This window comes from Pelodiscus sinensis, chromosome 2 (genome assembly GCF_052426305.1).
Source record: "Pelodiscus sinensis isolate ZL-2025 chromosome 2, ASM5242630v1, whole genome shotgun sequence".
Lineage (NCBI taxonomy): Eukaryota > Metazoa > Chordata > Testudines > Trionychidae > Pelodiscus > Pelodiscus sinensis.
Window position 1 is genome coordinate 145,779,867 of NC_143053.1, and position 24,711 is coordinate 145,804,577.

Below are 24,711 nucleotides of genomic sequence, written 5' to 3' on the forward strand. Positions count from 1 at the left end.
TTCCCGCTGCTCTATTGCCATTTTCTTTTGCATAGGTCAGAACAGATAATTTAAAATCTGATGTATATGATTTGCGCTTAGGCATCCTTACAAATATATTGTTATAAATTGAAGAGGTTTTAAAATGGTGTGGTTCATAGGACTTATATACCAGTAATAGGGTAACACTCATTGCTCAGCGGCCTCAGCTGTGGTTCATTACTCGCAGTTCATTACCTCAGGGTTATACACATCCGCGGGTAATCTAATATCTTTTTAACACATGAAAGAAAAACCGCAGGTAATACATGGGTGCGGGTTATACATGTACGCGGGTTATATATGCTAATTTACGGTACCTCAGTTATCACTTCAGAACAGGGTGAAAGAAATTAAAAATCAAACCCCAGTGAAAAAAATCTGTCAACCAATTCCATAAAACAGAACTAGTTTTGAATAAAGACTTTAAAGTATCACATGAGACTGAAAACGCTCACAAAAAGGACAGGTTAAACCAGGGGTGGGGAACCTCAGGCCCAGGGGCCGGATGTGGCTCTGGCTTGCCTGGATCCAGCCCCTGAGTCCCCAGGGATCCCCACCCTACCATGGGGCTGTAGCACACAAAATCTACTAGCCTGCACTCCCCTAGGCTCTGGTGTGCAAGGGGAATGTGAGGAGTGTCTGTCTCCTTCTCAGTCAGGGACCATGACCCGAAAAAGGTTCCCTACCACTGGGTTAAACTCATCAGATTGAAAGTAGGATTAGAAAAGAATACAGGTTGTTAGGACCACAGTTCTCTCTCCTTGGGCTTCCTCCAGCAACTGATCCTGCTCTGTTCTGCTCCCTTTTACGTAAGACTTTTGGGCCCTGGTTGGCTCATACATGCAGTTTCTCTGTTATTGGCTGCTCACTATACTGCCTTCCTAGGTTGCTTCTGATCCCAATGACCACTGCAGACCCCAAGAGGGCCCCCAATGACCACAAATCAGATAAGGATTGAAGGTGCCCTGCCAGATTTATTGTTAAGCAAAGTACAGTAATAGCTGTCAGTAGACTCTACCGAATCACTACACACATGTATTTACAACAATGGCTTCAGCACAACCAGTGGGAAACTCCCACTGACCCCCCAGCTGGACAAAGACTGTCCATCCAAGACACCACTTTATATACAGGTGCAAACAAGTTACACATCACTGCTGACGCTGTCAGGTTTCCACCCTCTGAAGTTGTCAGGTGGTAGTGTCACCCTCTGACACTACTTAATTACCACCTATCACTCTGTACCTCATGGTTTGATGAAATCATCTCTATCCATAATGCTGTCATTTTATACCCTTTCCTGAATCTGTATCTGTGAGGAGTGGGTACCAAGGTCTTTTTTAATGAGCTAGTGATACCATGTGCTTTCAACTTATGACCAGTACCAATTACTGTTCTACTCCTGGGCCTATTACCAATTAGTGTTTTGTACTCTCAGCCCTGTTTGTACCAAGTTTTGTAAGTAGGGACTGCCTCTTGATCACGGCTTAGCTTAGCTTTGCTTTTTGTTAGACATGTTTTGTCCATTGTTAACTAGGCCTCAGGCCTCTAATTAGGTCTGTGCTACGTGATCTTTTGTTTTAGGCCTTCATCTTACTACAGTTACAAAATCATGGAATGAAGCTGAAGGCTTCTAAATCTGACCTCTTTAAGAGAAAGGTACATTATAACGGAATGATGGTGTACGCTGTAAGTTAAAAAATGGATTCAGTGGACAAAGTAGTTGTACATGCTCTACCATGGTGGAATATCCGAAACCTCTGTGCTTTTGTACCTACTTTCAGAGATATATTTAAGACATTGCAAGAACAAACCCAGGGTATACTTCTTGTCTGTTCCACTGGAATGTGACAGAAAGCTCTCTAAAAAGTGAGCACAAACAGAAGAAAACACAAAGGAAAAGGAAAGGTATCTGGATAAATACTCTTCAACTAGCTGGATAAATGGACTAAAACTTAAAATGTCTCCAAACAGCTGACTGATTTTCTGGTACATCTATCAATAATAGCATACCCTGACTTTACCTTATCTTTTGACCCCTCTGAATGCTTCCAATAATGGACTGGATCAATATCAATATCCTGGATCAATATCAGTATCTATATCTATATCAATATCCAGAAGGTGAAATTATGAGTCATTTGTTATGTGTCAAGAACATTATAACTAAAAAGAAATATAACCTTCAATCATAAAAGCTGGCATTTCTAGCTATGAAACAGTCTGAAACCAACATATTTTGAGACTATGTCTATCATACACAGTTTTTGAAGGTTTAGAATAATAACCTATAAACATATTTTACCTCTTCAAGATTTAACAGCATAGCAGACTAATGGATTGCTAAATTAGCTAACTTGAATTCCAGAGTTACATATTGTCTGGAAAACTCTAATGTGCCGGTGAGTGCTTTATGCAGAATGTCACTAGATAGTGAAAGATATAGAGCTAAATACACTGAAGAGACCACCAAAGATGTTATTGATGATAAAAAATAAATTAAGATCTTCTCTGTCAGTCTTGCTCAACTTGGTAGTGGTAGGATATGCTGGGACAGACCTAGCAAAGGGACCCACTCTGACAGTATTAACACTCTTCATGCAGTGCACAGTCAACCTATGGAACTCCATGCCAGAGGATGTTATAAAGTCCTGGACTTTAACAGGGTTCAAAAAAGAAATAGATAAATTAATGGACCCTGGGTCCATCAATACCTATTAGCTAAGAAGGGTTAGGAATGGTGTCCCTAGCCTCGGTCAGAAGCTGAAAATGGATGACAGGGGAGGGATCACTTGGGCTATGTCTAGACTGCAGGCTTCTTTTGGAAGAAGCTTTTCCGGAACAAATCTTCCAGAAAAACTTCTTCCAAAAGAGAGCATCCACACAGCAAAAGCGCATCGAAAAAGCGATCTGCTTTTTCAAAAGATAGCATCCACATTGATTGGACACTAGCTCACATTTAAGTTCTGATTACTATGGACGGAGTGGCCACCACTATGTGATTACTATAGATGGAGGGCACCTATGCTTTTTCCTGGAGGTCTCTTCTTTCGAAAAAAACCCCACCTCTTCCCCCTCCACACACGCCTTTTTCCGAAAGAGCTGTTTTGGAAATAGGCTTCTTCCTCGTAGAAAGAAGTTTACCATTGTCAGAAAAGCCACTATGTTCTTTCGAGTTTGTGTCAAAAGATTGCAATTACAGTGTGGATGTAAATGTAGTTTTTCTGGACAAACTCTGCAGTGTAGACATACCCTTGATGACTACATGTTCTGTTCACTCCCTCTAGGGCATCTGGCTTTGGCCACAGTTGGAAGACAGGATACTGGGCTAAATGGACCTTTGGTCTGACCCAGAATGGCCGTTCTTATGTTCTCTCTCTCTTTTTGCTTGTTTCCAGCTCATTCTATTTGACTAATGGTGATTGTGTAGGTTTGTGAGACTTCTTTTACCTTACTTTCATTCGATCTTTAGTAATATAATGCTGGATATCCCTATTCATGTATGGTCAGAGTAAATTATCTCTCGCAAAACTTGGTATTTGTTCTGCTCCTAGATGTTCCATCTACTCTTGATATTCTTGCTTTTTGCTTTTTTTCAGGTTATGCCGGTAGGGGGTTATTTTGGCTTGATTTTTCAGTAAAGTTATTCCATGTTTATCTAATGGAAGCAATGCCATTCATCCAAGGGACTGATGTCTTACCACCTCCTCCTGATTCTGCTCTGTTACTAGGCCTAAACCCCCAGGACTTATAATGTAAAAAAAAGGATGATATTAATCATTGTATCCTCCTTCTGGGCTATTAAAATATCTTCACAAAAAACAGGCATTACAGTTCATTTCATGCCCATGGAGAAGAAGTCTTCTGCTAAAAGGTTGTTGCTAATTCCCATTAACCAGAAATGTTGCCAACTCTTTGTAGACCTTTTTTTTTGTTTGTTTGCTTTGCTTTCTCAAGTATATCCAAGTGAAGTTGATTAAAAAAAGATGATAAACATATTGAATTAACTGTAATAATAAATATACAGAGAATGGTAATATAAATTATAGATCTGTAACACTGTTAATGAGGTAAAATATACATTTCTGTCCTGTCTGTCACACTTTAAGTGTTAGAGACTTCTGACAGGTGACCATGTGTATAAAATTTGTCACTTAACAATAATCAATTTTTCCTACTATTTCTGAAACTTTGTTGCAAATGAATGAAAAGACTATCATGAGGGCAATGATTTTTTTTTCAGTTTTATTATAGTGAAATTATGGGTGAGTAACAATTTGTTAGACTGCAATCATAGTATGTATAGCTAGATTCTTCATCGTGCTCCAGAAATTGTAATTTGAAGCACCATTCTTTGTAATGAGCTGGTGCGACTGGGCCTCTGCCCTGCACTGGCACTTTAAGAGGAAAACCCAGCCATGGGTGAAGGCTGAGCTCTAGTCTACCCTAGGGAATTATTTTGAAATAACCTCTCTTATTTCTAAATAATAAGTGGAACGTCCACACTATCACGCCCGTTATTTTGAAATAATGAGCTGGTTATTTTGAAATCTGCACTCCTGCTTTCCTGGGGGAATAAGCTTATTTTGAAATAGCTATTTCAGGAGTTGTTATTTCAAATGTAGTTATTTCAAAATAATTTCCTAATGTAGACATGCCCTGAGAGAGTGGCACGTGCAACTGAGGCAGATACAGCCAATTAGGGCTCAGCTGAGGCTGTATAAATAAGGGCTCCTGGAGAGAAGGAGAACACACACACTTGCTCTAGGTGGGAGCAGGGGGGACCTGGCTTCCAGGGAAGCTGGAGGCTTCCTGAAAGAGAGCAATGCTGGAAAAAAGCAGGCAGGGCTAGGTAGCTCTGGCCTGATATCACTCACAGGCTGTAGGATTTGAGGCAGGGCCTGAGTGTACCAGAGCAGCAGGGAGGTAGCCAGGATAGGCAAAGGCAGCAGGTCCACACCCCCTTGCCAGTGATGAGTGTCCATTTCAGACTGCAGTGTGCTCCTGAGGTAAGGGGCTAGATGTTGACAGGCAGTGGGACACTAAGGCAAGATGAATATAGGGAATTGAGCGTTCCCTAGGAGGAGAGGACCTCAGAGTGCAGGGGCACTGACCTAGGACAGTCTGAGAAGAAAAGGGCACTGTGGCCAGGAAAGGGGCGCTCCAAGAGGGTATGTCTACACACAATTTTTATTTTGGGAGAAGGATGCAAATAGCGCTGCGCATTTTTCTGCCGAGGTTTTTTCAGAAGGCGCTCTTCCAGCATTTACCCACATCTACAGATGTCTGAATTTCGAAATAAACCCCTATTTTGAAAGACCCCTGTAAACCTCATTGTAGGAGGAATAAGGGGTCTTTTGAAATAGGGGTTTATTTCTAAATTTGGCTGCATGTAAATGCGGGTAAATGCTGGAAGAGCGCATTCCGAAAAAAAAACCCGGAGGAAGGATGCAAATGCGCAGCGCTATTTGCATCCTTCTCCCAAAATAAAAATTGTGTGTAGATCTACCCAGAGTGACTAACTGGAGGCTCCTTGGGAGTGAGCGCTCGCCCCGTGACAGCTGGCAAGATGGGGAAATAGCACAACAAGCACCCAGTTTCTCAGTTGTGATCCAGACCCATTTCACTGTGTAGGTGGCACAAAGGGACCAGACTATGGCCACAAGTGGACAGCAGAGAGTTCTCCTGCTCAGAGAACTATCACCTGGTAAGTGTAAAGCCAACTCCAGTGCTAGCCACTTCATCTAGTTCCACAGGATAGGAGGCATACTGCAAGGCCCCCTGATCCTTTTGTGTCCTGCATAAGTATACTATGCAACTAGCAGAAATGTGGGTGCTTTCATTCATGCTGGTTATGAGGCTGGTGCAGACCAACTCTTAAGAGTCAAGGAACCATAACTGTTTCTCTGATGTCACTGCCATCCACCACTCTGACACCAAATAAGGCTTTGGCTGCAGGACAGAATGTAGAATATGATGTCTTATCAAATTTCACTGCTATTAATAATCAAATCAGGCAGCTAGCATTATGCAAAGAAGGAAGTTGGCCATGATCAATTTATTGTGATAAATAAGGCTATGAATCTACAGTACTTAGATAGATAGATTAGATAGTCATGGTGAAGGAGCTGTCCTTTGGTCACTGTGATAGAAACGGCAATTTCTTGTAATATCCTGGTCAGATGTCATTAAATTAAATTAAACCTTGTTGAATTAAGTTTCAGCATCTTAGGAGTTCATTGTATTAAAATGCAAACCTTTGTGGAATTATTGTGGCATTGTATGAAACATCTCTAGGGAGGAGACAAGACTAATGTAAATGAAGGGAAGTTTTCTGAGCTTCAGAAGACTCTTTAAATTATGTCCATGTAAGAATGAAACTTTAGTTGAGTGGGTTTCCTAGGAAATCCTTGAGAGGAAGGGATGGCAAATTCTCACCTCCGGACCCAACCTCTGAAGCTGCATTCTGAGGAGAAACCCATGGCTTGCTGATTACATGTTACATGAGGACAAGATCCAAAGCCCGGATAAAATAAGGAAGTGGCTCACTAATTCATGGGGGAGGCTTGTTTTTAGTGATCGCTGTTATGAAGGGAATGAGACACAGGTTACTGCCGTGACAGTTTATGGTAGAAAAACTGAAGACCTGAAAGTGGTTGCTGTGCTGGACTCTGAGGAGGGAAATACAGTCTTGTTTTAGAGGAAAAAAAGAAAATTGGTACATCTTTCATCCTTTATGTGTTTGAATCTTCTGATGATGATCCAAGAGAGTTCATCTACTCCTTTCTGTGTGGGTTCATGCATTAGTTTTACCTTTTTTCTCATTCCACAACAGGTGAGGAATGATCTAACTGGAGTTCTCTATGGCGAAGACATCGAAATTTCAGATACTGAGAGTTTCTCCAATGATCCCTGCACCAATGTAAAAAAGCTCAAGGTATGTGCAGTTGCTGTAATGTAGACTGAGTAAGCAGGAAGGAGAATGAAAAAGTATCAGCGATGCATCTGTTGTAATTTGTGATTGGTTTATTTACATTTTTCCTCAAGAACACCAATAAAGCAGGATTCATTTATATTTGCCAAAAAGACCTAGTAGCACATTTTGAGGCCCACCGTGTTCCCAGTCAAAAAGTCTATTACATATGTAACATTCATGTTGTGCCTTATTTAAACACAGAAATAAGTAAGCAGTCTACTAGAAGTTGCTATATGTTAAACCATACAAATATATCTTTTAATATTAAATACTTATACTGGAAACCATAGGTATACATACCTGGATGTAATCATGGATTATTTTAAAAGGACTCTATGTCTAAGTCATCAGTGAGTAAATATAATATAAATGTTTCTATTGATTTCAGTTCATTTTGGATTGAGATTTTGATTAGTAATAATCTAGTGTGTTTCCTAGAAAGCAAATTACTCAAGGATACATTTGACATTGAAATTATTTGTTCTGATTTATTTTATTACTAGAAGATTTACCCAGCATTGCTTGGGTCCTTTACTCAAATAAGTCTTCTTTTTCTTCATTTAAATCATTATTCTGGGTTGGGCTGGAGATAAGAGGTTCATTATGCAGGCTGTCTCAGGGAGAGAGGACAACCCTAGCCCTCTCTAACTGCAGACACTTGGGGCCAAGTGAGAAGTGCTTGTTCATGGCTGCTGCAGTTGCAGTAGACACACCCAGGGAAGGGGTGCATGTGCCCCGGCTAGAGGACAGACAGACACACAAATAAACTCTCTGACATCTATAGTGCATAGTTGCCCTTTTCTCCATCCCTGCCTTTTGCTGACCCAATGGGCTTTTAGCTGTCCTGGTCCCCATCTCTGGCCCCTGGCTGCCCCCTGTGTTCATTCTAAAGTATAACTCCTTCCTATCAGGCCCCTCTCTTTCCATTTTATGAGAAACAGTCGACTTCCAGGCACATCCCACAACCAAACCCTGACCTTTAAGCTATGATAAGAAGCAGCTGCATACCAAATTTGGTGGTCCTAGTTCTTACCATTTAGGAGGCATTCTGGAACAAACGGACTCACAGACAGACGCACATTTCTAAAATTGTAAGAAAATGATTTCTTAGGCACATAGAAACTGAGTATCAATAAAATAATTAAAAGCATGCAGAGTATTACCGTGAATATGTAGGGGTACATCTACACTTCCTCCCTAGTTCGAGCTAGGGTTGCAAATGTAGCCGACCAAAATTGCTAATGAAGCGGGAATTTAAATATCCCATACTTCTTTAACATACTCTCACCCCCGCGTTATTCCGGTTGACAGCTGATTCGAACCAGCTGATTCGCTCTGGGACACATTAGTTCGAATCAAACTCCTTGGTTCGAACTAACGTTACTCCTCATTTTTGTTAGATTGGGCATATGTATTCCAAAGAAGTGATTCCCGTAGAAATTTCAACTATGAAACAGGTCCTCCACTAATATGAATTGTAAAGTTGAGATTGGAGTATATTAGTCAATGTGTTTGGTGTGGAAACTATAAGTATGTTATTTATTAATTGGCAGATCAAAATGATTAAACAGTTCTTTTTTAATTATCATGTTAATAATAGAATCCATGTCTGTTCTTATTTCACCTTCTGTCCTTCCTCCATCTATTTCTGTTTTTCTTGTTCGCATTGCAAAAAGTCATGAAAAAATAAAAATTTCAAACATAGAGCCTCCAGTCCAGGCCTTCCATAATCAATTCATTTGAAATTGCAGATATCCACCTAGGGTACATCTACACAGTATCATTCTTTTGGAATAATGAACGTTATTCCAAAATAACATAATGGGTGTCTACACTATGAAATAACAGGCTTCATACTCCGACTTCTATAAACCTCATTGTATGAGGAGTAAGGGAAGTCGGAGGAAGAGTGCTCTGTTTCAAAATAAGTGCTGTGTATACATACCCAATATCAAAATAAGCTATTTCGACTTAAGCTACATAATGAGCATAGCTCAAGTTGCGTAGCTTGCTTCAAGTTTAGTCCTGCTGTGTAGACGTACCCTTATTAAGTACACAAAACCCATATTTACATCTATTTGGATAAATGGGTACTTTTCAAGACAATTATATTCTGCATGCTGGGGAATATGAGCTTTTCATGCACTTCTGGTGCATGCATATATTTTGTGTGTGCAACTTAAGCATTTACTTCTGAAAATAGAAATCTTTTCTTCAATGAGGTATAATTGTAGTATAGGTAAATTGGCACCCAGTTACTATCAAAATGTCTAACTGTGATCAAAATAGAAAGTAAAAATCTCTTTCTTTGTAATAGACACATTAATGTATGCTCTGAAAGAACATCATTTACATTTACAATTATGGGATATGCAGAGGAAGATAAAATACTTATTAAGGTTTACAGAAGTACAATGTGATCTGTAGATTCCTTGCAACACTGGCAAGAATTGTTATGTTATATGAATTGCCTGTGAGCTATCTTAAAATAGCTCATTTGTGAGCTGTAGTTTAGGATAGTCCAGGGCCCCCTACTGGGCTGGGAGGATTCAGGGGCTCAGCCAAGCAGGGCCAGCTTCAGACTTGCTGGAGCCAATGGCAGAACACCAAAGCCCTACTGCATGGAGCTGAAGCCCAGGGTCCAGGCTGAAATCAAAGCCTGGGCAATGCAGCCTTGCAGGGGTCTCTGTGACATGGGGTCCTAGGCAGTTGCCCTGATTGCTACATCTTAATGCCAGCCCTGGCTTTTATATGGAAAAAGCGCACTATTATTTGTATAGTTGGGGGGGAGGGCACTCAGAAAGTAGAAGGTTGAGAACCCCTGATGTAGGAGAAAGCAGTTGAGTTAGAGAGTGGGCTCTGTGGGAATTTCTTTCAACCCTCCAAAACTCATCTGCCCTGTGCCTCCTTTCCAGGGTCTCTTCAATAGCCAGACTGCTTACTCTTAATAGAGCACTGATTCCCAGAGCTGGAGTCCTCTTTTGTTCCAATTTTCCTGTAGGCCCCTGCAGATTGCGCTTATCCCTAACCCCATTATAGGTTTTTAGCCACATGCTCCCTAGTACATGACTTCTCTCATTTCCTCCACCTATAGGGGTGTGCTAAGTCTGGTACAGGTGCAGATGAGACCTATATTTCTTAAAAGACCAGATCACTGTGTGCCAGAGATATGGTTCCTTTTCTGACCAATACTTGCATCTGGAATGATCTTCCCCCTAGAAATACAGTACACCACAGTGCAACATACATCTGGCATCTAGGCAAAACTCAGTAATGTTCGATTTCCATTTTAATTTTATTATTTCAAGTTTTATTTTTCATACGTTAATGAATAGGGAGAAGGGATTGTTTACTAGCTCAGATATTGCATTTTTTATTCATCTGTTGTCTTAATGATTTAATTTTGGCTTTACTTGTTTTTTGTAAAGTGTCCTGAAGACTTTAACAAGAGTGTGAAATTAAAATATATTTTTAGTTGCTGTTTTATTACCATTTTTATGATTCTAGTAGAGACCTCAATCTTGCAAACACTTATACACATGCTTAGGTTTACAAACAGGAATAATTCCACTGAACTCAAATATGCATGCACACAATTATTTGTAGTACCAGGGCCTAATAGGTCTTTTCAGCCTAGTCATTCATTTGATTGAATTGCCAATGTTCTGAATTTTTAGGAACACTTTGTTGTTCATTTCAATAAATAGGATTCACATAACTGTGGATTATTCATAACTAAGATACGGTATCCCTTGTAGAGCAACTTGCAGTTTTTAGAATGTGAAGACTATATATTTTGACAAGTACAGGCTGCTGAAAGGGAAGTAGTCTACTTTACTACTGACATCTAGACTAGTACTAGTGCATGGAATACATATCTGTCACTAACAGCTCACTGGCTTTCATTTAGTTATGAATAAATTATGTCTTCTCCATAGATTACTGTGACGGCAGCAGCAAAAATTCATTGCAGTAGAAGAGGGTGAACATAGAACCAAAAACATTCTGGCCAAAATAAATAACATAACATATAAGTGGATCTATGTCAAAAAGCTGCAAGATGACTTTATGCACTATGTTGCTTACATTATCTGTGTCTTAATGAATGGCCGCAACAATGTGTACACATACATGGCTTATATTCTTGGCTGCTCCTAGTTTCCTCTGGATACAACTGAAAGAGGAAATAGCAAGAGATCTGTTTATGGCTCCTCTAATTCTGGGATAGGCTCTATGGAGAATCTGATTCTGGCATATCTGAGACAAGTCTGCAAGTTCCTGTAAAGTATGCCACTTTCCTAGGGGCTAGCCAAAAGCCTCGCATTAGAATGCAATAGTTCTTCGGCCATGCACAGTCTTGCCCCTACCACATTCCCATTGTTAAATGGTGATGGGGAGAAAGACATAAGAACCAATCTGTGACTCTCCCATAGTGGAGGAATCCCTAGTTGGAGAGGTCTACCTGATTTGTAGGTCCTTCTGACCCAATCAACATCACTGTAAAAAAGACACACATATTTAATCAGTAAATAAGAGCAACTGAACTTCTGAAACACACTAAACAAAAATGCTGTGGCCACCAACACAAGGTTATTCTAAATAAAAATGTGTTGGTACTCTATTTTTTAAATGTTAGGGCGTCTGGTTACACGATTTAAGGAGAAGGAGTCATTGCTTGCTATGAAATCTGAGCATGAAATCCTGGGATTGCTGGTACAGATGGAACAGAGATTAGCAGAATGTCATGTGAATACCCTGACGCAATTTGATCACGTTAGTAGAACACTACCTTACTTAGCAGAACAGCTTGTCTTCACCAACTTACATCAGCAGCTTCCATTTTGTTAATTAATAGGCAGCTTCCAGCAAAAGGAAGAGAACTTAAAAGAAATACCATAGGGTATGTCTATACTGCATTCCTCTTTCGAGAGAGGAATGCAAATTGCAGACAAACAAAATTGCAAATGAAGCGCGGATTTGAATTTCCCAGGATCTTTTTATAAGGAGTAAGGGTTATTTCAAAAGAAGGGTTTTTTTCTTGAAATAACTGTGTCTAAACAGCATTTTTTATCTCGAAATAGGGTATTTCAAAAAAGCGCCCAGACGTGATTATGCAAATGAAGCACAGGAAATTCAAATCCGTGCTTCATTTGCAATTTCGTTTGTCTACATGTGCATTCCTCTCTCGAAAGAGGAATGCAGCGTAGACATATGCATAGTGTCTGAGAAGGACACATGATTGATCTCATATGCCAAGATCAGAAGCCTACTTTGGTTTTATTGCTGAAAAATCGTGCCTTAAAGTAATCTTGGATGTTGTTTTGGCCTTCTTTGTCTGATATGGGGCAGGAGTCTGTCTAGTGGACTTCACAAAGACCTGGAAGTCAGGAGATCCTGAGTTATAATTCCAGCTATGCCATTGATTTACTGTGATTCCACCAGGCAGTGATCATCTTCAGTTTCTACTGGAATCCGCTCCTTCCAGGTTCTTGCTTTCTATCTGTAATTGATTTACAAAACTAGCAATCATTCATGTAAAAATCTTTATATAAAAGCTTTATAAAGACTACAGTTTATGCATGGGGAACCATTACTTCAATGCTGTTAAGCTTACTGGCTGATTTGGATCAGCCATTTTGAGCAGACTGAAAAAATAAATGGCTAGGATTAGATCAGAATGCTGGATTTTCAGGGTATGTTACTGTAAGGGAAACCCGTAGAACTTTTGCATGAAATGGAAAGAGACTATGTCTATCAAGGCTGCTCTGGTAGCAGTCCCTGCACCAAACGACAATTCCTGCTTGAGTGGAACCACATACCCTTCAGCAACTGGTGACCATAAAAATGCAGATTGATGTCAGGTAACTAGAGTTCTTTAAGGTGAGCCTCTGCATATTCCTCCTAGTGTAATCAAGGTGCTTGTGCCAGGAGTCATTAAAATCTTCTATTCAGCCACATTTGCTGAAACTGTTCATCCATTCTGCGTCCCCCATCTGCGAGGAGACCTCTCCAGGTATAAAAGTGAGGGTAGCTGCCCACCCAACCTTCATTTCCCTCCACTCATTTGGAAAGTCTCACTCTAAGACTCTAAAAAAGTGTGCAAGGAGGGCAGGGTATGTGAATATGCAAAGGTTCATCTCAAAGAACTCAATTATTGTAAGTACCTTCTTCTTCTTCTTCCCTTTGGATGGTCCCACCTGTCTAGTGAGCAGTACAACCCAGTTATGTTGGAACTAGGAGTGCTCTGACATGACATAGCAATAACAAACACAAAACACATCAGCACCCCACTATACAAATTGTTCCAGCACCACTGGCACAACCCCCAGGAAGCTGGGCTGAGGAGTCCTAGGTGAATAAGGTCAAAAGATCTGCCAAAGCGAGCCTTGTGTCTGTGTGCCATGTCAAGAGTGTTTTAGAAGTGACTACACCAGCAGTGTGAAAGCTTGACATAGAAACTATGTCAGGCTTAATTGAGAGGACTTTGACATCACCAGATGGTTGAACACCTGCAAATTCATAACAATCATGCAACCGACTGATTTATTTTGGCAACTGTACAGCCGTGATGGACTGACTCTTGATTTCAGCCTCAAAGGCTTCCAAGGTCCAGAGAACTTGTGGATAGATTTCTCGCATGTGGGCATGTCTATCCTGGGGAGTTATTTTGAAATAACAAGGCGATCATCCACACTACCAAGCCTGTTATTTCAAAATAACGAGCTTGTTATTTCAAAAGAATAACTCCTGCTTGTGAAGAGGAATAAGCTTATTTCAAAATACCCTGGTAGTGTAGGCATAGCCTGTAGATGCACTGTGGATGGGACTGTCCCCACCAGTGTTAGTGTCCTATGCAGCCCAGCACTGGCGCACACACCCCTCCCCCGACTCCCCACTAGGGATGTAAAAGAGTAGTTGATTAATTGACTACCTGATAAGCCTAGGGGTAGTCAAGTCGACTACTCACATTCCACACACTCCCCGCTGCCGCTATATCAGAGGCAGCGGGTGGGGGGAAGCGGGAGCTGGTGCTGGTGGGAGCAGGCTTACAATCTGGTTCCCCCCCAGCACCATCACTGAGGTACCGCTTGCCCCCACCCATGCTGCTGCCTCTATCAGAGGCAGCAGCACGGGGGACAGAGAGGAGTCAGGGGAAGCTGCTCCAGCAGCAGCCCCTATGCACAGGAGGGCCCAGGGGGGAGTTGGAACCCTCTCCCACAGACGGAGGCTGCTGCCAGATGGGCAGGCAGCCTGACTCCTATTGCCTTTTAAATTGCAGAGCTGCAGTGGGGTTTGGTCCCAGCGTGAGCTGGGACTGAACTGGCTTCCTTCCCCTATCAACTAATTGAGTAGTCAATAAAAATTTGATTGACTACTCGATGAGTAAAATAGCCTCATTTTAACATTCCTACTCCCCACGCTGGGAGAGCAGCTGCTCCATGGTGGGGCTGCAGTGGGCAGAAGCTGTGTGGACCAGAGGGTTGTTAACTCTCCCAAACTGGCATCCAGTTCGGGAGACTTGGCAACCCTGGAGCAGTGCAGGTAGGCAAGCTCACGTGCAGTCTCAGAGCAGAAGGCACGGGCAGAGATGGACAGTGCAAACATGGGCCAGAGGAGCAGAAAGAGGCCATGCGACCTCCCAGAGAGAAGCAGCACTTTGAAGGGGGAACTGCCACTTCTCTTCAGCTGCTGGTTGTGCAACCACCCTCTATTCCTCCCGAGTTGTCTGGCCTGCATTCACACCGCTTGCCACAGCCTTGTGAGTGAGAGTTGGATGTGGAGGGAGGTGGACATGGGTTGGGGTTGGGGCCGCAGGAGTTGGCACTAAACCCATGGGGAGGGGCGGCCAAGGGATGGAGCTGCTGGAGCTGGTGCTGAGCCTGCAGCTGGTTAACATCCTAGTGCTCTGAAAGAAATGGAAGTCAGACACCTCTTTGTATAAGGTGTAGAAGAAAGATTCGGATGGGAGGCCTTTGGTACTAGGTAAGAGGTTAAAGTCCAGAATCTCCATCATAGCATACTCTGTTCCATATGCAGGGCCAGGCTGATAAGGAGAACTGTAGAGTCTCAATGCATGGACGAGCCTATTCTGTAGAGAGGAGGGTTTTAGATTTATTAGGAACTAGGGAACCTTTGGAAGTATAAAGGAGAAGAATGGGCTCCACGTAAACCAAAACGGAAGCGGATTGCTAGCATATAATATTAAAAAAGGTCATAGAGGATTTTTTAAATTAAGAGCTGGGGAAAAGTCAACAGGTTTAGAGAATCACATGGTTTGGACAGCGATATCCATTGCAGAGCATCTTTTAATAGGAATTCTTTGTATCTGAGTAAAGAGGAGAGGATAGACGTTGGTAAAATACGTGCAGGAGCTGTGAAAAGACACAGTCAAATGAGAGTTCCTTTCAATTATAGCACATGAAGGCAGACAACGACATGCTGACACATTTTATAAATGCTTATATATAAATGCAACACAAATATCTAACTACTAAGATGAATGAACTTGAGTGCCTGCTTAAGGATAATAAGAATATTGATACAATAGGCATGAAAGAAAGTTGGTGGAATCAGGGTAATTAATAAGAGATGGTAAAAGCAAGGTATAAAATATATAGAAATGACACAGTAGGTTGGACTGGTGGGGGAGTGGTACTATATGTGAAAGAAAGATTGAGTTAAGTATAGTAAAAATCTTAATCAAACTGTGCCATAGACTGACTATAGGTAGAAATTCCATTCTTGAGCAATAAGAGTATAGCAGTAGGAATATGATACTGACCACCTGACCAGGATGGCGATGATTATTATGAAACACTGAGGGAGATTACAGAGGCTATAAAAATAGAAAACTCAGTAATAATGGGGGATTTCAATTATCCCCTTATTGACTGGCAACGTGTCATGTCAGGACAGAATGCAGAGATAAAATTTCTAGACACCATTAATGGCTCAAAGCAGCTAGTCCTGGAATAGACAAGGGGAGAGCCAATTCTTGATTTAGATCTAATTGGCTCATAGGATCTGGTCCGAGAGGTGAATATAGCTGAACTGCTCAGTAACAGTGACCATAATTTAATGAATTGAACATTCTCGTGGGGGAGGGGGAGAAGGTATACCAGAATAGCATTTAACTACAAAATGGGTAACGACACAAAAATTAGGATAGTTAAACTGAAATTAAAGGAACAGTCACAAAGAGAAATGCCTGCAAGCTCTATGGAAATATTTTTAAAACGCTGTAAGAGCAGCTCAAATTAAATGTATACCCAAAATACAGAATAGAGTAAGAGGATAAAAAACATGCCATCAGAGCTAACAGTGCCATTACAGACATGTGCACACACGCATGCATGCGCACGCATGTGCACGTGCACACACACACACCTCCTAATAACTAATAGGAAGTTGTCTTGAGCTGGTCAGGGTTCTAAGCAATTGCTTAGTCTGCTTATGCCAGTACCAGCTCTGATAGCTAAACAACAAAGTAAGAGTTGGTTAGAGGCAAAAAGGCATCCTTTAAAAATTGGAAGTCAAATCCTATAGAGGACAATAGAAAGGGGAATAAATTATAGCAAATAAACGTTTAATTAGGCAACGTATAATTAACGTGTAAACGTATAATTAGGCAAACTAAAAATGAAATTGAAGAGCAACTTGCAAAAGACATGAAACTAACAGTAAAAACAAACAAACAAAAACCCAACAAATGGTCCTGTGGAACCTTAGGGTATGTCCACACTACAAAGTTAGTTCGAACTAACGGACATTAGTTTGAGCTAACTTTCATAGGTGCTACGCTAGCGCTCCGTTACTTCGAATTTAATTCGAACTAACGGAGCACTTAGTTCGAACTACGAAAACCTCATTTTATGAGGATTAAGCCTAGTTCGAACTAGCTAGTTCGAATTAAGGGCTGTGTAGCCCCTTAATTCGAACTAGTGGGAGGCTAGCCCTTCCCAGGTTTCCCTGGTGACCACTCTGGCCAACACCAGGGAAACTCTTCTGCCCCCTTCCCGGCCCCGGACCCCTTAAAGGGGCACGGGCTGGCTACAGTGCCCGTGCCAGGTGCAAGCCTGCCAGCACCCAGCCAGCAGACCCTGCACCTGGCACGGATCGAGACACCCACCCGATGCCCCCCAGCCCTCCCCCTCTTCCCGGGACCAGGCTGGCGGCTCCCGGGAGCTTGCCCGGGACCGCAAGAGGCGGGCACCCTCCTGGGCTAGTGCAGACATCGTGGACCATGACCACGATCTCCGCACTAGGCACAGGAAAGTGGCCGTCTAGGGCAGGATAGCTGCCAGCCTGGCCACCCAGGAGCAGGTGTGCAAGAGAATCAAGGGGGTCTAGTGAGACCCCCGACCCTGAGGCCTGAGCTTACAGTGGCCGTTCTGGGTTAGACCAAAGGTCCATCTAGCCCAGTAGCCTGTCTGCCGACAGCGGCCAACCCTAGGGACCCTGGAGGGGATGGACCGAAGACAGTAACCAAGCCATTTGTCTCGTGCCATCCCTCTCCAGCCTTCCACAAACCTTGGGCAGGGACACCACTCCTACCCCCTGGCTAATACCACTCCATGGACCCAACCTCCATCACTTTATCTCACTTCTCTTTAAACTCTGTTCTAGTTCTAGCCTTCACAGCCTCCTGCAGCAAGGAGTTCCACAGGTTGACTCTTTGCTTTGTGAAGAACAACTTTCTCTTACTAGTTTGAAGCCTGCTACCCATTCCTTTCCTTTGGTGTCCTCTAGTCCTTCTTTATGGGAACGAATGAAGAACTTTTCTGTATGCACCCTCTCCACCCCACTCATGCTTTTAGAGACCTCTATCCTGTCCTCCCTCCGTCTCCTCTTTTCTAAGCTGAAAAGTCCCAGTCTCTTTAGCCTCTCTTCATATGGGACCTGTTCCCAACCCCTGATCATTTTAGTTGCCCTCCCCTCTCCCAGCCTCTCTCTTCCCCTCTCCCACCTCCTTTTCCCAGTCTCCCCCAGTTTTGTTCAATAAAGACAGATTCCATTTTGGAAGACACGTTATCTTTATTTTGTACATCAAGAAAAGGAGCTAGGGAAGGGTAAGTGGAAGAAGGTGAGGGAGGAATGGGGCACGAGCCCCCGATGGGGAGGACTGGGCTGGCTCTGCGGGCTTCTGGGGGTGGAAGCTCTCCTGCAGCCCCCCAATTGTCCCCTCTCCCCAGATGGCAGCCTGCGGCAAGTGCAGCCGGGCTGATGGCCGAGTGGTGTGATGTGCCCAGTGTGGGTAGTCCGGGCAATCCAAGCCAGGACTGCTTTGCAAGCAGGGCACCCTTGAGAACTGTCTGTCCGGGATGGGGGTCGGGACCCTTTAAGCACAGCCCTTGGCTAGCCTGAGACAGCATCTCCACGCTCTAAGTCCTCCTCTGATGCCCTGCCAGCACTGCTTCCGGCCATCCTTAAGCCCGGTTCAGTGTCCACTTAATGTGGACATGCTAGTTCGAATTAGCAAAATGCTAATTCGAACTAGTTTTTTAGTCTGGATCCGTTAGTTCAAATTAGCTTAGTTCGAATTAACTAATTCAAACTAAGTTAGTTCGAATTAACGTTGTTGTGTAGACATACCCTTAGAGACTAACAAAAAATGTAGATGGTATCGTGAGCTTTCGTGGGTACAACCAACTTCTTCAGATGAATGGAGCAAGGGTTACAGAGGTAACAATAAATAGTAGAAAAAGAGGGGAGATGGGGAGGGAAAGAGAAAAAAAATCTTGTCAATTATAGTGTCCATGCTAAATGAGGCTAACAGAGGAGGCTGTAAGTGCCCGATACTTAGCATTTGATGTCATTAGGGTGTTGAATATAGCAGCCTATGCAGTTCAAATCTTTGTTCAAACCTTGGTTAAATGTGTCAAATTTGCAATTGAAGGCAAGTTCTGCAGTTTCTTTCTCCAGCTGGTTTTTGAAATTGCTTTGTAAGAGGATAGTCACTTTTTGACCCATTAGTGAGTTCCCAGGCAAGTTAAAATGTTCCCCGGTAGGTTTCTGTGTGATACCATTTCAATTATCTGTTTTGTGTCCATTAATCCTTTGCCATAGAGATTGTCCAGTTTGACAAATATACATGGCAGAGGGGCTTTGCTGGCACTTGATGGCATATATCACATTAGAGGATGTGCAGTTGTATGAACCTCTGATGTTTTGTTTTATGTGGTTAGATCCCGTGGTGGTCCACTAGCATATACATGTAGACAGAGTTGACATAAGGGTTTATTGTAGGTGTAGGTTCCTGGATGAGTGTTTCTGAGATGTGATGTGTGGCTGATGGAAAGAATTTGCTTCAGATTAGGGGGCTGTCTCTAGGCGAGGATTGGCCTGTCTCCTAAGGCCTGTGAGAGTGAAGGATCATTTCCCAGGGTAGGTTGTAGATTCTTAATGAAGTACTGCTGGAGAGGTTTAAGTTGGGGGCTGTAGGTGATGACTCGTAGTGTTGTTGTTTTCTTTGTTGGACCTGTCTTGAAGGAGCTGATGCCTGGGTACTTGTCTGGCTCTGTCAATCTGTTGCTTCACATCCCAAGGTGAGTATTTAAATTTTAAGAATGCCTGATAAAGATCTGTAGGTGTTTGTCTTTGTCTGTGGTATTGGAGAAAATCTGGTTGTATCTTAGGGCCTGGCTGTAAACAACTGTTTGTGTGATGTGTCCTAGATGGAAGCCTTTAAGTGTTAGGGACACATCTTAAAGAATACCAGTTAGGAGAAAGTAGGTAACTGTCTTTTCTTGTGCCAAAATTGGTTTCTAATTTAAATAATTCCTCTGTCTCTGGAGTTTATAACTTTGATAGATTTATAAAGAGCAGTCATGTCTCCCTTTAGTCCTTGTTTAGTTAGACTAAACAAGCCAAGCTCCCTAAATCTCCTCTCATAAGATACGATCTCCATTCCTTTAATTGTCATAGTAGCCTTTCTCTGCACTTACTCCAGTTTGAATTCATTTTTCTTAATTGAAGGAGACCAAAATTGCATATCATATTCCAAATGAAGTCTTACCAGTGCATTAGACAATGAGGATAACAATTCGCTATCTCTGCTAGAAGTACCTTGCCTTTATCAAAGCTTGGATTGCATTAGCCATTTTCACGGCCACATCACATTGGTGGCTCATAGTCATCCTGTGATCAATCAGTGCACTCAGTTTTCTTCTCCTCTCTCACTTTCAACCGATATGCCCCATCTTATAGCACAAATTCTTGTTTGTCCCTAAGTGCATGCATTTGGACTACTAAATTTCATTACATTTTATTACTCCAGTTTTCAAGGCTTTCCAGATCTTGTTGTTTGATAGTCCACCCCTCTTTATAGGGAATACCTTCCAACTTTGTGTCTTCTGCAGATTTTATTGGCACATTCCCCTTTTTTTGTATCAAGGTATTAGTGAAAATGTTAACTAAGACTGGTGCTAAAACATATAATTGAGGAACTCCACTAATAACCTTCCTTCTGCATGACACTTCACATTTCAATGCGACCTGTTGTCATCTCCCCTTTAACCATCTTTCAATTCTTTTATAATCCCTGTCTTCTCCAGTTTAACTAATAATTTCCCATGTGGAACTATATCAAATTCCTTACTGAAATCCAGGTATATTAGAGCGACTGCATTTCCTTTGTCTAGAAAATATGGTTATCATCTCAAAGAAACAGATCAGAGTGGTCTGTCACAATTTAGCTTTCCCATCATTTTTTCCTTTGATATATATATATATATATATATCATTATATATATATATAATGTCTCTCTTTGTCTCTCTCTCTCTCTCTCTCTCTCTCTCTCTCTCTCTAAATTTGTTCTAAAACTTTGCATATAGTTGTGGCCAAACTAATGAGCCTGAAAGTTCTTGGATCACTTTTTTCCTCTTTCTTAAACACAGGAGCTATATTTGCATTTCTCCAGTCATAGGGTGTGACTCCCGAATTTACATATTCTTTAAAAATCCTTGCTATTTGGCTTGAAATGTCATGTGACAGTTTCTTTAACATTATTGGATGGAGATTATTCTGGGCCCGTGATTTTGTTCCAGTAAGCTAACTGAGTTTGTTTTCTAACTAAGTTTAAATATAGACATAGGCAGGGCTCGAAAAATCACTGAATCTACTTGCCTATGGCAGCACGTGCATGCAGAATGCGGGTCTTGTGCATGCACAGTATGGAGCTGGTGAGTAGGTTTCGCCGCCATTTGTCAAGCCCTGGACATAGGTGATCTAACCACTGAGAAAAATAGTAATCACAATCAACCATTTGGTGAAAATCTTTGGTGCTATAAAAAGGAGAGAGTGCAGAATATAATGCTATTTGAGAATTGTCCCTCCCTACACAAACCAGGGATGTATTCAATTACAGGAAGTCCTCGCTATAAGTCCAAGATATGTTCCAAAAAAATTGGACTTATAGCGAAACAACTTAAAGTGGGTATTTTTTTCCCATGGCTGACTTCCATTTAAGCAAATTGAGGGGAGTGTTTTGCACGACTTAGAGCAGAGAATGGGAGGACGTATAACACATCAGTTCCTATAAACGTCAATGACTTTTGTGTGGAATGGATGTATACTGGGGCAACTTATAGTAGGGACCCCCTGTAGACCACAGATAAGTATATGTGAAGCTGACCTGTCAAATAGGTAGCTTTTTAGCTCAGTGTGACCAGTGAGTGGTTCCCACAGGGAGATGGAATATTTTGGCCTGTTGGAAATCAGCAAGAGTTGTTTTAGATCCCATGGGAAGTGAATTCATTTTGCATCAACCCCCCTGAGGGACCACTAATTCCAGGGCAATGGTGAGCCCTATGCAAAGAAATCACATTGTCAACAGTGGTTGATAGCTGGCAGTATTTACTTTGAGTGTAGCCAAGGAATTAACCTTGCACACTGATTATCCCAGGCATCTTTATTGGTGTCTTTATTCTTACATGTAGCATTGCTAATTCTAATTGGATGTATTCCTGGAGGTCTCATTATATGACATAATCTTTAATTCCTGCAGATTCCAGGACAACCTTGCAGGGTTGGCAACCCTACTAATATGTGAATCCGTGGTCCTAGCCCAATGCTTTTTCCTAATGGCAAATGTTACTATCCATGAGTATTGATTTGTTTTGGTTGAGTGTAAAGCTGAATGACAAAGGTTGTCTACCATCTCCAAGAAGTCAGGAATCAAAGCTTCAGTTGTTGAAGCCCCCTCAAAGGCCAAGCCTGGTTACTAGTTTTCCCTACCCTCGGAAACTTCTCAGTAGTTTTGGCTGAATTTCCCTCCTCTCTCCTGCACTTTCCAAAACAAAACAACAACAATAAATTAATAATAAATACCTGACATAGACACCTACTTACATTAGTTCTGAGTAGTGGAAAACAGATACTAAAAATATGAGGCAATCTTAGTAAGAGACAATACTCCCAGTCCCGCCTATAACAAAAATAACATCTACCTCTTATACAGCACTTTTCAAACGTACCTCCCAAAATCTGTTACAAAGGATGTCAGTATTAGTTTCCCCATTTTGCAGATAGAGACACAGAGAGGTGAAGCAACTTGCCCTTGTAAAAATCAGTCAGCAGGCCACAACGAAGAGGTTAAAGTGGAAGGGCATGAATGAAGAGTGTGGGTGGGACATTATCCCATGAATGGAGGGAAGGAATAGAGATGGAGGGAAGGACAGTTCCTAGGGAACACCAAATTGATGAACTTGACTTTACTGTTCCCTAACATGTATCTTACTCTACTTTCCATATCACTGCTTTTCTATAGCAATTGTGACATGGGGATTTTCCCATCTCTTGATTTGATACTTCAGTGAACTGCCTCAGTAAATGAAAAGGAGAGTGATTGCCTTGGCTTGATTTGAAAATGTGTTTCTGACAATGGATAATAAATGATTCACAAGCTTTGTTGCTGGGGTAACAGTAATATAAAGCAAGTTTGCAAAGCTGGGCAGCTGCCAGTTTACTCGTAAAAGCAGCATTTTTCTCTGGAGATTTATACATAATTAAGGTTGAAAGCACTATAAAATATAGGATTCTGGGTGAGCTTGGCTCCTGAATAATAGAGATATATATTGTTTTAATTTGTAGGCCCAATCATCCATTTCTTCAGCTGACAGGAATTGGGAGTACTATTGAATTAGAATGTTATGTTCATCTTATGCAGGGATCAAATGACTTGGGTCACACACTGTTGATTCTTCTGGTGGATTTAAAGCAGAATTTCCCGGCTCTGAAGTTATTTCAATCTTATTTTTTTATTCCAAAAGGAAGAGCTGTGAGAGCAGTTTGGGGGAGGGGAAGAAGGGAAGATTAAGGGAATTATGTTTAAGGCTAGAATTCAAGGCAAAAGCATAGACTTGCCTTAATGGGAAATCAGTTAGATAAACATTATATAGGTATTATATTTATATTGCATCATTATTTTTATATACAATAATTACATTTGAGCATTGTAAGGTAATTAATCTTGGCCCAGATCTTTGGCTACATCAAAATGGCAGAGGGCAAGAGAGGGTTTACAGCTCAAATTTGTGCCCCAGTGTTTCTGTTGCAGGACATAATGGCCATGCAGGATCAAAAATGCCACATCCTCTTTTCCCCAACCAAGTCCCCCTTTTTTCTGCCACATCAGCAACAGGTAAAGTGTGTGGCATATGAGCCTTGCATTGGCTCTATCGCACTGGATGGTCATCCTTACGGTGTGGGGATTCTTCTTCAGATTGTTAAAGAACTAGAGAGCTAGATACATTCATGGAAGGTAGATACATCAATGGCTATTAGGCAGGTTGTGCAGAGATGGGGTACCTAGCCTCTGTTTTCCACGAGCTGGGAATGGGCAACAGGGAAGGGATCACTTAATGATTACCTATTCTGTTCATCTCCTCTGGAGCACCTAACATTGGCCACTGTAAGAAGACAGGATCCTGGGCTATAATATGGCCTGACCTATAATATGGCTATTCTTTTGTTCTTATTTTACAGCAAGATTACAGAGACAATGCAGTGTGAACTGGCTGCAAAGCACTAAAAGATCAGCCTATCTCTCTTGCTCTCCTCTTTTTTTGTTCTATATATGTTACATCAAATATACAACATTAAAAGAATATTCAGGTTGCAAAGTCAAGCACTGCAAAGATAGGAAATGCTTGAATTAAGGTTACCTATGCAACTTTAATACAGCCTCCATGTGTGTGCATTATGACACAGTTTAAAATGACATGATCACATACTATTTTTCCCACAAAATTCCTGACTCATTTATGAATAGGCATTTATTCAATATTTCTTTTTATTTTCTTCATTCAATGTGTGTCTCTAGGTTTTATTAACTACCATCCAAGCCAGCACTAAATACAAAATTATTAATTTCCTCCGGGACATTTCTGTGATGTGGTCATCATGGCATCTGAATGCTTCCCAAACACTAGAGAGAGAGAAAAACAAATGCACAATACCCCTCTGAAAACAGATGTTATTATTATCCTTCTTTTATAACTGGGGAATTTAGGCACAGAGGGTACGTCTACACTACAGCGCTAGTTCGAACTAACTTAGTTCGAATTAGTTAATTCGAACTAAGCTAGTTCGAACTAACGCATCTAGAACTAAAAACTAGTTCGAACTAGAGTTTTGCTAGTTCGAACTAGTAAGTCCACATTGAGTGGACTCTGAACAGGGCTTAATGATGGCCGGAAGCAGTGCCGGCAGGGCA

At 41.7% G+C, this 24,711-nt stretch overlaps 1 protein-coding gene across 1 annotated transcript in view; it reads left to right on the forward strand.

Annotated features, from left to right (window-relative positions):
* GABBR2 (gamma-aminobutyric acid type B receptor subunit 2) overlaps positions 1 to 24,711 on the forward strand; it is an 862,687-nt gene that overhangs the window by 379,280 nt on the left and 458,696 nt on the right. Inside the window, exon 4 of the mRNA XM_075921529.2 lies at positions 6,857 to 6,958. Within this exon, the coding sequence (XP_075777644.2) occupies positions 6,857 to 6,958 (102 nt within the window). The remainder of the gene's footprint in view (positions 1 to 6,856; positions 6,959 to 24,711) is intronic.